A 13,087-nucleotide genomic window follows, 5' to 3' on the forward strand; every position below is an offset into this window, starting at 1 on the left:
TTGGTCAATGCCACATAAACAAACTGTTAGTGAAGCCAGGTGCAGATGGGTAAGTCAGTTTCATTTTTATGTAGCACTGAACGGTTTGACACCTTACTGAGAATACAATATTTCAAATAATGGCTGATACAAAGTCAAGAGAAAGAGAAAAACCCATGACCGTCTGTACGACCGCATCCTCATTGACCAAGACCGGGCCGCCGAAAAGCCCCTTGAAGCACCGAGGCCTTATTGTAGCATAACAGCCGGGCGAGTTCAGCATTTCATCTGATACAACCCCCCGTTCTACGTTACACTCCTGAGACCATTTACCGTCAATTGAGTAGGAAGTCTTATGCTATGTCCTTGGCGAAACTATCAAGGGGACAGCTCATGCCAATACTAGGTACTTCTGTCGCTACGAGACGAATTGTATCCATTTCAAGTAATATTCATAAATGGAAACCCTAAATGAGCCGCTTAAAGCTCTTCGTTAGTTTACTGCACAGCCGCTCCAATGTTACTTTTTGGTTCATCCTTTGACACAGTGGGGATATGTGAAAGTCATTGAGGCTATGTCTAGCTGAGGCAGGTTTACTCGCCAGCTTGTCTAATATTACCAGAGAATCCTGTAGGTAAACTTTCTGAGATATTTTCACTGGATAGTTCTCTATTCAATCTAGAACTGTCCCTCGGCTGATACCTGGCATCAACTTGAACTTTCGGTCATGTTCTCTTCGGCAGACTAAATTTCTAGTAGGATCCCTCAATCGTGGGATGTAAGGAAACATCAGCAAAAACCACACAGCGTCCCAAAGTATTTTCAAGACAAGAATTAGATACCAGTGACTAGTTTTACCTTCTTGCCACTCTCTTGAACCATTATTCACATGCAGTCCCTTCGCCAAAGTGTTGATCACCTATGGTATAGGGCAACACTCCGCCAACCAAGCGAAGCCACTGAACTAACGACACCATCCAATCCCAGACTGCCTAAGAGCCAGGAAGGGAAACATGAGAATGCGCTAGAACTGTACAAGTATAGCTTGTTTCGTCTATCATCCCAGCGTTAAACATAAAACAAGTTCAATAATAGATCCTATATTCCAAGAGTGAAGTACAGTATATGGGTATTTATATAAACCAAATCTAAATGCCGCCATGTAAATGTTCATCATATAACTCCAGTATCCCCAAAACCCGCATCAAATATAGATAAATCATCGCTCATTCTCCCTGAGAATACGACGGCCTCTCAATTGATGGACTCGCCGAGATCTTATCGTTACCTGGACTCACCGACCCCGTGAGTATTGCCCAGACATTCGATTCAGAACTCTTATGGTCCACAATATCACTGTCAAAGTCAGCCTCGATCTTTCACACCCTGACAAGCACTTACGTCCGGTTATCCTCATCCCCTCCGTAGAGGGCATCGTCGTCCAGATATTTCAGCCGGCCAAGACCAACTGGATCATTACCAAAGCTCACAAATTGAAAGGTGAAAGCGGTGTCACCAATGCCCTTATCTTCCATTCGCTTGATAATCTTCGTTATACAGGCCTCGACACCTTTCTCTTCACGTGAATCACCTTTCTCCCATATACCATCTGTCAAGATAATAACGCTCGTTGGACGTTTGGGATCGACCATGTTAGCATCTGAAAATATCTGATTGAATGAGTGCTTCATATTGCAGAGGGTTTCAGCGTCGTTACCACTGAGCCAGTGCCGTACGGGGTTGATGAACTTGTCCAGAGCGTTTCTCATCAACTCCATCTTGAGAAGAACCCGAGGTCGGCGTTCTATCGGGAATTTCTTGTCTGGTTTCGAAGTGAAGCGGATTTCTGGACCAGATTGATCGATCTTCCAGACGAGCCATACCAAAACCTCCAACACTTTAAGTACCTCGCGCTCCCTATCACGCATCGTCTCAGAATCGTCTATTATAAAGAGATACCGCCGATTTCCCATCCGATTGCAGTGCTTTTCGTAGCCCTCCAATGACTCCCTTTTACCATTCTTCTTGCGATGACTGACAACGTCGTCGACAGTGAGGTACCCATACATACCCATTTCATTCTGTTTCTGTGGAGTGAGTCTGTTAATGTTGACAGATGTCTTGGCAGGGCTGTTGGCGTCGGGGATCGAATGGTAATGATTATCTTGAGCAGGAAATGAGATGCTAGGATGTGTTGGAGACCCCAGCGTGTCTCCAAGATTAAACTCCTTGGTAGATACCGCTGACACAGGGGAAGATTTGCCTTCCAGCTCAGATATAGCCTGGAATCCATTGCGGCTCCATTGAGCTGATATGTGGCGATCGATTGGGGTTCCGTTATTCGAAACCATTCGAGTATTGATACCAAGGGGGTCTCGCTGGTGTATATCGGGGCGATCCAAGGCCATACTGATCTGGTGCGAAGGTCCTGAATGGGAGGGCGGCCGCTGGTGAGGAGATCGGCCTGGCTGAAACAAAGGCTCGGTTGGTGACTGAGTGAGTATCGGAGTGTTGTGGAACTCGGGATGAGATAAGAGAGGCGGGCTATGACGACCTAAAGGAGGAATAGGGTCAAAGATTTCCTGGTAATTTGTCTCAAAGGTTTTCCAGATAGACATGGGGGGTTGCCTGTCTCGATATGGTACCAGCATCCGATGCTCGACAAGTCTGCACACATTCCGTGAGAGGAAAATGGGACCTTGTAGCGCATCGAGCGCAGCTGCATGTGATTTCCCAATACAAGTAAGCGCTGTGGAACTGTTGTGGAAACATTCGCCAAAGCTGCCATCGGCAAGAAGTGGCCAATGTGTCAGTATCTCCATTCTGCGATCGCTGGCAGCTTCATCAAGGGCAGCCGTCCCGCCAGCAACCCAGACAATTGCTTCGCTGATGACACAACCAAGAGACCAGACATCGGAGGCAACTGGAACCTGCATGAAACCCTTCTCCTGGTCCCTGTAGAGCCTGGTTGCTTCGGGAGAGCCTGTCGTAACTTGTTAACGCAATCTAATACTGTGAGAGGAGAGTAGTTACAATATGTCCTGTTTCCGTCATTATCTTGGAGACTGGATTCATCCTCATCTATTGGTCGATCAGGTGTCGCAGTGTCGAAATCAGCAAGCTTCATTCGGAAGCCACACGAGTACCGCCCATCTTGACCAGGGAATACCAAGATGTTGGCAGGCTTGATATCACGATGAGCACTACGACATTAGTAACGATCAAGAAAATTGGGAGTGTCACGTACAACCCTGTTCGTTGATTCCTAGGGCCGCCTCCAAGGTTTTGTATCTTGTCGATGGCTTTGGTAAGACCCATCAAGCCATATAAGAAATACCGCCGTTCTTCTTCAGTGATTGGTCTTTCGTTGCGCTTGAACAATTCGAGAAGGCTACCTTCAGTCGCATGCTCCAAGATCATGAAACAGCGATTGTTCTGCTCAAATGAACCAAGATATTTAACAATGTAATCGCAAGACTCGATCGCGGCGAATGCGTTGTATTCCTTGGTCCATGCATCTCGCAAAGTTTCTCTCTCGCGTGTGCGGTACTCTTTAAAGACAACGGTACCCTGCTCAAGTTAGTTGGTGTGGGAGATGCGGAGGAGGCAACTCACCGTCGGACTCCATTCGTGATCGAAGCATTCAGGGTACAAGGTCACAACTCTAATAATTGACTTGGAGTAGTTCGAATCAGTTGTTATCGTGAAAGTCGGTTTGATAGGTAATATTTGCCGAGCATCGATGTATCGCTTATCCATGGGGGTATGTCGCGAGAATATTAGAGGACAGAACATCCATTGGTTATCGCAAAACTCCTTCATGTCGTCGACAAGTGCAGGATCATCGCCGAAATATCGCGGATTGAGTAAGGGCAGTTGCAGGTCCTGGTAACCATTGGAGGTGAAGTTGTTGATGAGGTATGTCCTGCTGATGTACACCAGAATGGAGAAGATGTTCAAGTAGCCATTCTCAATCGTCGTAGGAAGAGCGTGGATGTTGCGATCGATCGCTCGAGATAATCTTCGCTGGCCACTTTTCTTCCACCATCTGGCCGTAACTGCAGGGCTCATGAACATAGTAACAACGCCGTTTCCGTCCAGGCCCGGTTGCGATACCTGCCGCACATATCGTATGAACTCCTCATTGCGCTCGTCACGCGGTCGTTTCCGGGGATTGGACATGGTAAATACTCAAGGAGGACCACGAGAGTCCGATGCGACAAAGAAAACAGCAATCTTTCTGGTTCAATTCTGTACAATTTAGATATGCAGAAGAGGGGAATCTGGTGGTGGTGATGGATGGTAAAAGTGGTGGAGGTCTTTTCTGATAAATTATTTAAGGTCGCGGGAAAGTGGTTCGCATAAAAGGCATGTACGATCTTCTCCAACAATGCCTTTTCCAATTCTTTCCAATTCGGGTCATCGTCTTTCCAGATTGGTTAGGAAGGGTGCGCATATGCAGCAAGGCTCTCCTCTGCAACATTGTATCATGCCCACCACTATCTGGCCAAGTAGGCTGTGTCGGGGATGCCTTGAAAAGCAAAGCCACCCGTTGTCTGCCTTCTCGTATGATTTGGATCTCTGAACCGAAGACCTGTACCTTGAAAGTGGCTGAGATGGAACATGGTGGATAAAGTTTATCATGGGGAGGTTTGTTCGAGACCAGATGGCAGAGTCTCACAAGAGGGTGAGAGTACAGGAGATGGTGTGACATGCCCATCGGCGCGGGGAACCAGGCTGCAGCCTAACAAATAATCCCACACGGACATGAATCAACATCATTAGGCATATCCTGCTTTGTGCAATAATTGTTGAGATAGATCTTGTTCACGAGCTCATGACTCGTGCTGAAATCTATTGTCTATAAAAAGTATAGATAGGAATAAATGGTAGAAAAAGACATGAAATTGACATCATAGGTTGTGCTGTGTTCCTCTAAGATGCTTGTTTGACTCTTTCGCTTTGCGGCCTGCGCAGCATGAAAAGAATGATCATCCAAATAGCAATGGTGACGATCGTGATAGTAGCGGAAAGACCAAAAAATAGAGAGAAAATCTCCTTGTTCAGTCTCCATGGCGCCTTTGCGCCCACTTGAGGCCATTCAAGGATACCGCTCTGAAAGAAAGACTGCCAGCAAAATTAGTTGTTGCAAAATGTCCAAGGACACAGTGACGTACAGCCATGAATGTTCCAGGGAGGAAAATCAGAGTCACAAAAGTGATGATATGCATCGAGCTCGTCTCTTGCTTGGTCTTGCTGGCGATATTCTCCATATTCCGAGTCGACAAGTGAGCGCTCTCCGCATAGATCTTATTGATCTGAATGGTTTTGTATTGGAGAATGGTGTTATACTAACGAAGTCAGTCTTGAATCTCTCAGTATTGAAACGTGAATTACCATTTCTTTGCTCTCTTTGACGAGCAATAGCAGCGCATTGAGCTGCGCCTGATGGGCGTCTATATTGGCCTCAATATTTCGAGAGTGCCGACAATATCGAAGAAACGAATCCTCGCAACCATTCTTGATCTCTTTTAGAGCGGGAAGCCGATACTGAGTCATAAGACATTGGTAGTGCTCGCGGATCTGTCTGATGACTTGGTTGTTTAACTTGAGAACCAGGAGCGCTTCCTGGATCGTCTCCAAGCCCTGTTGTAGTTTCTGTAGCTCGTCAAAAGAAAACACCTCAAGTCTCTCGAGTCTTTTAACTCGTTCGTTAAGATCACCCCACGGATCCTCTTTTTCATTGCTTTGACTGCGGGTTGTCCCAGACTCGAGACTTGTCATATGAGAGAGCTTTTTCGAAGGAGATTCAGCCAGACCAGTTATGATTTTCACGTCTTTGGTAAGGGCCGACTCGTCTTTTATGGCAGGAGTTCTCGCTTTGTCAACAAGTGGTTTGATTCCATCAAAGAGTTCGTTGATGTAAAATATCCAATCGTCATCGCACCAATCAATCAGCATAGTGAGAATCTCAAGCGAAGACGAAAACGCCTGTGAAACAGATTCAAGAACGCTTGATCGAAGAGATTTATTCTCAGCCAACGCTTCTTGGAACAACTCCTCGTTCAGTGAGTTCCCCTTGCAGGTTACCCAAAGCGACTGCCCGTTTTTGATGTCAAAGGAATGATATACCGCGAGCTGTCGGATTCCCCAAGATCTGTTTGGGACAGAGGCGGAGCTCTCGACGGATCTCAAGACAAACGAATACCTAATTTCGCGCCCTGAGAGACCCATTCGATCAAGAGGGAGGATATCGTCCTCAGGCGAGAGCAACGTATTGTCGTCGTTGAATTGAGGAAGGTTACACCACTCCTGAGCAGAGTGCGACCGCCGGAAAGAGTAGAGGCAGCTCAGAAACGAAGGCGGAATTTGTTGGTATGTGCATAAATATTTGAACATCGTAATTGGGCATCTGACTTGATCTTTGGAAGATCTGGATTGGAGAGACCTGCACCTGTTAAGTCCTGTGCCAGAGTAAAGACCAGGGAACATACACATATCTCATCTTTGGGGTTTTCTTGTTTGGCTGGAGACGAAGTAAGAGATCTTCCATAGTCTTGACATCACCCGAGAGTGATTGACAGTTGCACGGAGTCATGCAATCGCAGGTTTCAAAGATCTTAAGACGAGGATTTTCAGGCCTCGGGTGAAAGATTCGAGCTGCTTCTCGATTCCAAGTCGTCGCTACCGCTTGCTTGGCTCTGGTACTCCTTCTGCTGCTAGAAGCATTTTGAGGGTAGTTGTAAGAAGCATCGCATATCCTGTCGAAGTAACGTTCCTGTTCGGACAGCTCCATAGTAGTGATACTATTTTGGGAGGACATGGTAAAGTGTATGGCAATTTGATAAATGAGCTCGTGCTTGAAGAATTCGTAGATTACTTGGGACCAAGCTATTTTATTTCCATGAAGAGAATTCCAATTCCACAGAACAGGGATCCAAGATCCGCACAGCCTAGATCATATGCAACGGCAAAAATTTGAAGAAGAATGCCCGATATTGACTGTGCTCAAAAGGAAGTTGGCAGTGAAGTATTTGGATGGTGTGAATGAAGATGGTAGAGATAAACAATGTGTATTAGGCCAGGTACGGTACTGACATACAAAGTGGCTGAGTCGAGGGCGCATACAACTTGCCTCATGTAACCTGAACTGAACACTCAATATTGCTCATATGCGTAAATAATCAGAAGAAAATGTAGGGATTCACAATCGATATTGTGAAAAGATATATCAGAAATGTATTATAGCCATTTGCATCGCTCATGGCGCTAGATCATAGATTTCGTTTTTCTCAGCCTGTTACAGATGTCAGCTGCTGGATCAGAGACATCACAAGATATACAAATGCGACAAGACAACCCACTTCAGTCAGTGTCACTGGAAGATAGAACACAAACTCGGTTCCTATATGCTGCAGTCGTGGATCAGTTTCTGGTTCACGAAAGCACTGCCACTCCTAGTGACCCGAACTACATACCTCGACCTCAATGGTCTGGTCATTGAACTTGGCCCGAAGGTGGTTTCGTACATCCTCTAGCCGCACCTTGTATGCTACAATGGAGTTGTGCTTCATGGTGGCAACCAAATGATTGGCGATTGCGCAATGCGGTTAGATTCTGGTAATGGAGCCTTTGTTTTCTCAGTTCTGTATTGCGCAAGGTCGCCTTGGGCGTTTTTCTCTCCGCCTGGTGATGGTCTGCCTCGGAAATGATTGGGACTGCCAGGCATGCCAGGCAGGTTGCTAGATATTCGGTCTACCGATGGCTGCGGCTCAAGATAACGCGGGGCTTGCTCGGAGTATCAGAGGGCGATTGGTAGATCCTCGCTGGACAGCGCAACGGGCCGGGCTTAGGGGATCAGGCTCTCGGATCAATTGCCTATCAGGTTCGAAGTGTGACCACTGTACGCCATATTGCAGCTGAAAATGCGCCAAGAGAGGCACAAGCAGCAAGGGGGGTTGAAATGTTGGACGCTGTTGGCTGACCTCGAAAACACCGAACCTTGATATAGGGTGTCAAAATAAACTAAGCAAAGAGTCCCCTAAGCTTAGGCTAAATTTACCTAAAGACTTTTATCACTGAGGGTTAAGGTCCTGAGTTTTCTTTCCTCCCCTAGGCTGATAGTGTGCTGGTCTTGGGGCGATGGCTCACAATTTGGTTATGTTGGTGATTGCGAAATCGACGTGCAGCGAGGTGCAGTCTGCTGCGAATCTTGTTTGACTGAGCCTTAATCCGCACCATGAAAGACACAGAGAAGTGGAAGAAGCATAAGATGCGAAGGGCCTGCAACGTTTTTGTGTCCCCTCTAGCAGTGTTTAACAATGTCGTGTCAATGTTTCATCACAAAGCGGCTATGAGCAACTGCTTCAAGGATGACTCAAAAACTGTGGATCAGTCAACACTTGATTCCCAGATGTTATACACCAGATCTGTGCGATTCTGATCAAGACACTGACCAAAACAACTTTTCTTATTATTGCATTCTTGACTGATGGAGTGATCGAAAATATGTCGACTCTGTCTACTCGAATTCGTCAGCAGTGCTGACGTGGGGTTGATGATTGGTGAGCTTTAGGACATCGGGCTCTGTCTCCTTACGCAAACAAGTATCTTGGATTGATGCTGGAGATTTGGGCAGTGTAGACAGGGCTTTCAATTTGTGGAAAGTTCAACTCTCGCATCACCATAACCCTCAAAATGATCCGTTCAATCTTTTCTTGGATCAGCTTCCAGAAATTCAAGCCACCGACCCTAAAGGAGATCAAACCAACAAGAGCTTCGTCCAGAGTTAAGACTGTCCGAACTCCGTTTCTATTGCCGAGGTTACTATCTGCCGGACACTTTTCATCTCAGGACCCCATCATAATCAGGCTGAGATTTTCGATTTTAAGGGCGGCCGACCAGGAGTGTCGAATGAAATGAAGGACACGACGCTGGCTATACCAGTCAAGTCAAGTGTCACCGAGGATGACACCAACGGCTTCGTCAGGCGGGGAAACGTTGGAGTCTGATTCCGCCCTACAAGGCTGCTTTAAACACAAGCTTTAGCTGATGTGGAGAAACAAGCTTGGCTTCGTCCCTGAATCAAATCCGTTCGGCATAACCTTCTTAAAACCGTCCCTGAAGCAAAGCCAATTACGAGTGCGTCGGTGCGAACCGTCTTTAATCCTTTCCTTCAAGTGCCGTGTTGGAACGGACACGGACTTGAGCACCCAAACCCAGCCACAGTCCGTTCCTCTTGAGATGACGATGCAACCCTGCAAAGCCGGAATATAGCACTGAACTGAACCTGCATCGCCACACCGACACAGAAAACTCCGCTGCAACTGCCCTGAGATCAAACCCGAGTCCGATCGCTGGCTTCAGTGTCACAGCCACATTCAAGATTCAAGTCCGCTTCTCAACCACAACAACTCAATCTCTGGTGATTTCTTGACCTACGGGCACGGTGAATACAGGAAAATCATCAGATCCGCCTTTGAGGTAACTTCAATGCTATGAAAAGGATAAGCTAGGATCCATGAGTCGTGAATCTAAATGAGACGTTTTCCCCGCCGTTGAGAAGTTTAATGATTCAATTTCATCAACGCTAGCATCAAAACAAACCGTCCAAACCGTATTCACAATGGCATCGAGATCAGACCCAAATGTTCCGCTGCTCAAGACGTGCCAGACGTGTTTTCATGCCAAGATCCGATGCGAAAAATCACAGGAGTCTGGAAAATGCGATAGGTGTTTGCGCCTGAACAAGACATGTGTTTTTAATCCTTCTCGGCGACGAAAGGCTCTGAGGCCTGGGTGAGGATTTTGTACTTTGTGAACTACAATCACTAACTTGACTCAGGCCGTCAAGAAATCTTGAAGCTGCAAGTCCTACAAGATCGAGGTCACCATCCTTGACCTCAGCCAATGCGACTTCAGCAAATGTTACAGACACTTCACCTGGTGTTTCCACGACACCAGCCAGTATTGATACCGAAGCATCTCACAACCCGTTCTCCAGAGGACTGTTGTCATTTGAGAAAGGACAGGAATTTCTCGACACCTTCAGAATGCGCATGTCGCCTCATTTTCCGTTTGTGATCGTTGCAGAGTCGGTAACCATTCAGGGGTTGGTTCAAGAGAGACCGACGTTGTGTGCAGCGATTCTCGCGGCAGCTTCACACGAGGATCTCAAGCTTCAGCAAAATTTAGGCAAGCTTTTCAACGAAATTGTACTTGTCAGGATGATAAAAGGGCCTTTCGCAACTTTGGATATGCTACAAGGGCTGTTGGTGCATTTAGCTTGGTGAGTACTACGTCTTCTCAGACTTCGTCGCTAATGATTCAGGGCGCATTTTCATCAAGGAACGATGAGGTACACCCAACACTTGTCACTTGCTGCAAGTATCATCTCAGATATGAGACTTGATCGTCCGAGAGTGGCAAGTCTATGGGCTTTGAGTCGAGAGAGCAAGCATGGGTTTGGTGAAATGACGCATGATGAGATGAGAGCTCTGGCCGGAACTTATTATCTCTCTTCAAGGTATGTCGTACAATAAACACTAAGCTACATCTAACACGCAAAAGTTCGGCTGTATTGTTGCAAAAGTCGCACCACTTTCGATACTCTCCATTTATCCTCGAATGCTGTCACAGTCTTTTGTCCGGGGGAACTGCGCCCTCTGACAGACATCTCCCATACATAATCTATCTTCAAAAACTCACTGAAGAGGTCGACGACGCAGTGATTGAAGCTACAGGAGCCATACGAGGGTCAAGACAAGACAAGCTGCCTGCAGAGCTACACAGAATCAGAGAGCGATATACGTCCACAAAATCTTCCTTGCCGTTTCCGCTCAGCGAGAGTCGTAAGTGCCTGTTCTGACCAGAGTCCAGGAATCTCTTCTGACATTTCTAGCCACAATTCTTCTGCAGTTGCACGTCCTTGACCTCCTGATCTGCCAACCCTCACCGGATGGCATCTCATACGGCCCAAACGGTTTCCAAAGTCTTCAGCAAGGTGCAGATCAAAGCCGACTTCTCGACTGGCTCTCACAAAGCATGTCTGCTGCAAAGTCTCTCATAAGCGTGATCCTCCTTCTCCCACAAGGCGACGAAGACACGATGCCCAACATCGGCTGGATCATGCTGTACTGCGCAGTCTCTCTATCAGTACGACTCGACCTTGTTGCAGCACAGCCAGAAAACTCACAAACTGCTGGTCATCTTCGACGTATTCTCGACATGCCTCACACCCTTCGGCAGATCGTCCTACGCATGGAGTCTGCTTCAAACTCGAATCCAGGGGATGGTGAATCAGATCCATACTTTGGTCTGGCGAGAAGAGCTCGACGTATAGAGAGATGGTATCTTGAGCGTTGTGGTCCTGCCGAATCGCCTGAAGTCGGAAGTCTTTTCGGATCTACCGAGACATCTCCTTCAAACCCATTCACTGCAGATATTGGACTCACCCCATCGTCTTTTCAAGATCCTGGCCTTGTGCCAAGTCTTCAGATAACAGGTGAATCAGATGATACATGGATGACCAACATATTGGCAGATCTCGAAGTTGACCCAGGGATGGAAAGCTTGCTGTTCACTGGACCTTTTGACTTTCTCGGCGAGCGTCAACAATAGCGTCGAGGGATGGCTTTATATAATCGTGTACGGATACGGATAAGGATAAGGAGGAGCGTCGGAGTTGGTGATAGCAATAAAATTACGGCCGTTGGATCTTTCATTTGTGTTACATATTACGTCCCATATACCGCCGGACCAATACCCAAACTCCGTCTATGTCTATGTTCATGTACATCGTTGACTATTTTTTACCCTTCTTCCCCGCAGCCTTCTTATGCTTCTCTTTGCCCTTCTTGATGGCATCCACGAGCTCCTCGATCTCGGCCTCCTTTTCCTTTTCGGTCTTCTCCTTGGCATTCTTCTCATCGGCAGCTTTTTTAGCAGCTCTCTTCTTGGCCTGAATCTTCTCGACCTTTTCAATCAGAGCATCGCTCTCTTGCCACAACTTCTTGGCGACTTCTTCATCCTTGACTTCCTTGCGCGCAAAGTCGACCTCCATACACTCCTTGATGAGCTTTCCACCAGGACCTCGAGCAAAGTCATTGTCCATGGCGGTGTAGAGAATAGATTGGGCTGCCATGTGGGGAGACTTGAGGAGGAACCAGGGAACTAAGTAGCCGGCGAGGTAGATTGCAAGTCCCCAGAGAGATCCACGCGTCAACCAGCGGCGGGTGCTAGGGGTTCGAGCAAGACCGGGGTCTACGAAGACTACTCGGGTGTTGTTGGGAGCCTTGTCGGGACGTTCGTAGGCATCGAGGTGCTTCTGGAATGCTTGGCCAAAGACATTCATGGCGAGTTTGCTGCGAGCATATGCGGTGCCAGGACTCCAGTTGGCCGTTGAGACAGGCTCCTTGAGGGATGGTGATCCAATGTAGGATGAACATGTAGGAATAATAACTCGAACATCTCGATCGATGGGCTGCGCACGAAGAGCAGGGCTTAGAATACCGAGTAAATGGAAATTGGCCAAAAAGTTGATCATCCACGTTTCCTCAATACCCTCCTCCGTCTCCCTCCTCTTTCCACCAGGAGGTGTCATGGTAGCAGCGCACAGAATAATCATATCCAACCGTCGAGGCGGCGCATTATCAATCCACTTCGTCGCAAACGTCCGAATACTGTAAAAATCGGACAAATCCACTTGTTCCGTGTAGATCATCTGGTTATTCGTCTTCTGTCGCAGATCCTGGATATACTCGACGAGGAAGGGATCCGACGGAGGCGCCTGTGATAGCAGAACCAGCTGCGCGCCCTGAGCTGCGAGTCCGAGGGCCGTTTGAGCGCCTATGCCGGACGTTCCGCCGGTCATCATGACGACTTTGCCATGGAGGAGGCGCGGGGAGGGATTCTTGCGGCCGGATGTCCAGATTTTGAGGAGGGTTAGGAGGGTGAGGGTGAGGATGGTGTAGATTATTGTGCGGCTATGCTGCCGGACTTGTTCGGGGATGCCATTTTCGAGGACGCCGAGGAAGAGAACGAGAGGCATGGCGATGAGTTGATGCGGTGTTGGTTCAGCGCATGTTGGAGGGTTGTTGCGCTAAGGAA

General features: G+C 47.5%; 5 protein-coding genes across 5 annotated transcripts; 1 reads left to right on the forward strand and 4 right to left on the reverse strand.

The window, feature by feature from the left end:
* Positions 1 to 1,076: 1,076 nt before the first annotated feature.
* On the reverse strand, positions 1,077 to 4,162 carry FVEG_04481 (serine/threonine protein kinase; the record flags this gene model as incomplete). Its single annotated transcript, XM_018892264.1, has 5 exons — positions 1,077 to 1,336; positions 1,382 to 2,963; positions 3,014 to 3,183; positions 3,228 to 3,550; positions 3,596 to 4,162. 5 exons carry the CDS (start codon positions 4,160 to 4,162, stop codon positions 1,207 to 1,209), a joined length of 2,772 nt encoding a protein of 923 aa, XP_018748929.1. The 3' UTR covers positions 1,077 to 1,206.
* A 753-nt stretch (positions 4,163 to 4,915) lies between these two features.
* On the reverse strand, positions 4,916 to 6,803 carry FVEG_15486 (hypothetical protein; the record flags this gene model as incomplete). The annotated part of the gene is made up of 4 exons (XM_018904614.1): positions 4,916 to 5,107; positions 5,158 to 5,331; positions 5,378 to 6,428; positions 6,475 to 6,803. 4 exons carry the CDS (start codon positions 6,801 to 6,803, stop codon positions 4,916 to 4,918), a joined length of 1,746 nt encoding a protein of 581 aa, XP_018748930.1.
* Positions 6,804 to 7,241: 438 nt separating this feature from the next.
* On the reverse strand, positions 7,242 to 7,554 carry FVEG_15487 (hypothetical protein; the record flags this gene model as incomplete). Its single annotated transcript, XM_018904615.1, has 3 exons — positions 7,242 to 7,277; positions 7,345 to 7,392; positions 7,459 to 7,554. The coding sequence occupies 3 exons, from the start codon at positions 7,552 to 7,554 to the stop codon at positions 7,242 to 7,244; spliced, it is 180 nt and encodes a 59-aa protein (XP_018748931.1).
* Positions 7,555 to 9,093: 1,539 nt separating this feature from the next.
* On the forward strand, positions 9,094 to 11,806 carry FVEG_04482 (hypothetical protein). Its single transcript, XM_018892265.1, has 5 exons — positions 9,094 to 9,778; positions 9,825 to 10,268; positions 10,311 to 10,505; positions 10,550 to 10,830; positions 10,881 to 11,806. The coding sequence occupies exons 1-5, from the start codon at positions 9,606 to 9,608 to the stop codon at positions 11,597 to 11,599; spliced, it is 1,812 nt and encodes a 603-aa protein (XP_018748932.1). The 5' UTR covers positions 9,094 to 9,605; the 3' UTR covers positions 11,600 to 11,806.
* On the reverse strand, positions 11,592 to 13,074 carry FVEG_04483 (alcohol dehydrogenase). The gene has a single exon (XM_018892266.1). It carries the CDS (start codon positions 13,026 to 13,028, stop codon positions 11,784 to 11,786), a length of 1,245 nt encoding a protein of 414 aa, XP_018748933.1. The 5' UTR covers positions 13,029 to 13,074; the 3' UTR covers positions 11,592 to 11,783.
* Positions 13,075 to 13,087: the final 13 nt, after the last annotated feature.

Source organism: Fusarium verticillioides, chromosome 4, assembly GCF_000149555.1.
Source record: "Fusarium verticillioides 7600 chromosome 4, whole genome shotgun sequence".
In the NCBI taxonomy this organism is placed as follows: Eukaryota; Fungi; Ascomycota; class Sordariomycetes; order Hypocreales; family Nectriaceae; genus Fusarium; species Fusarium verticillioides.

Coding starts and splice junctions, on each gene's coding strand:
- FVEG_04482 (XM_018892265.1), top strand. CDS start 9,606: ATGGCATCGAGATCAGACCCAAATGTTCCGCTGCTCAAGACGTGCCAG. Junction 10,506..10,549: donor ACTTATTATCTCTCTTCAAG/GTATGTCGTACA, acceptor AACACGCAAAAG/TTCGGCTGTATTGTTGCAAA. Junction 10,831..10,880: donor GTTTCCGCTCAGCGAGAGTC/GTAAGTGCCTGT, acceptor TGACATTTCTAG/CCACAATTCTTCTGCAGTTG.
- FVEG_04483 (XM_018892266.1), bottom strand. CDS start 13,028: ATGCCTCTCGTTCTCTTCCTCGGCGTCCTCGAAAATGGCATCCCCGAA.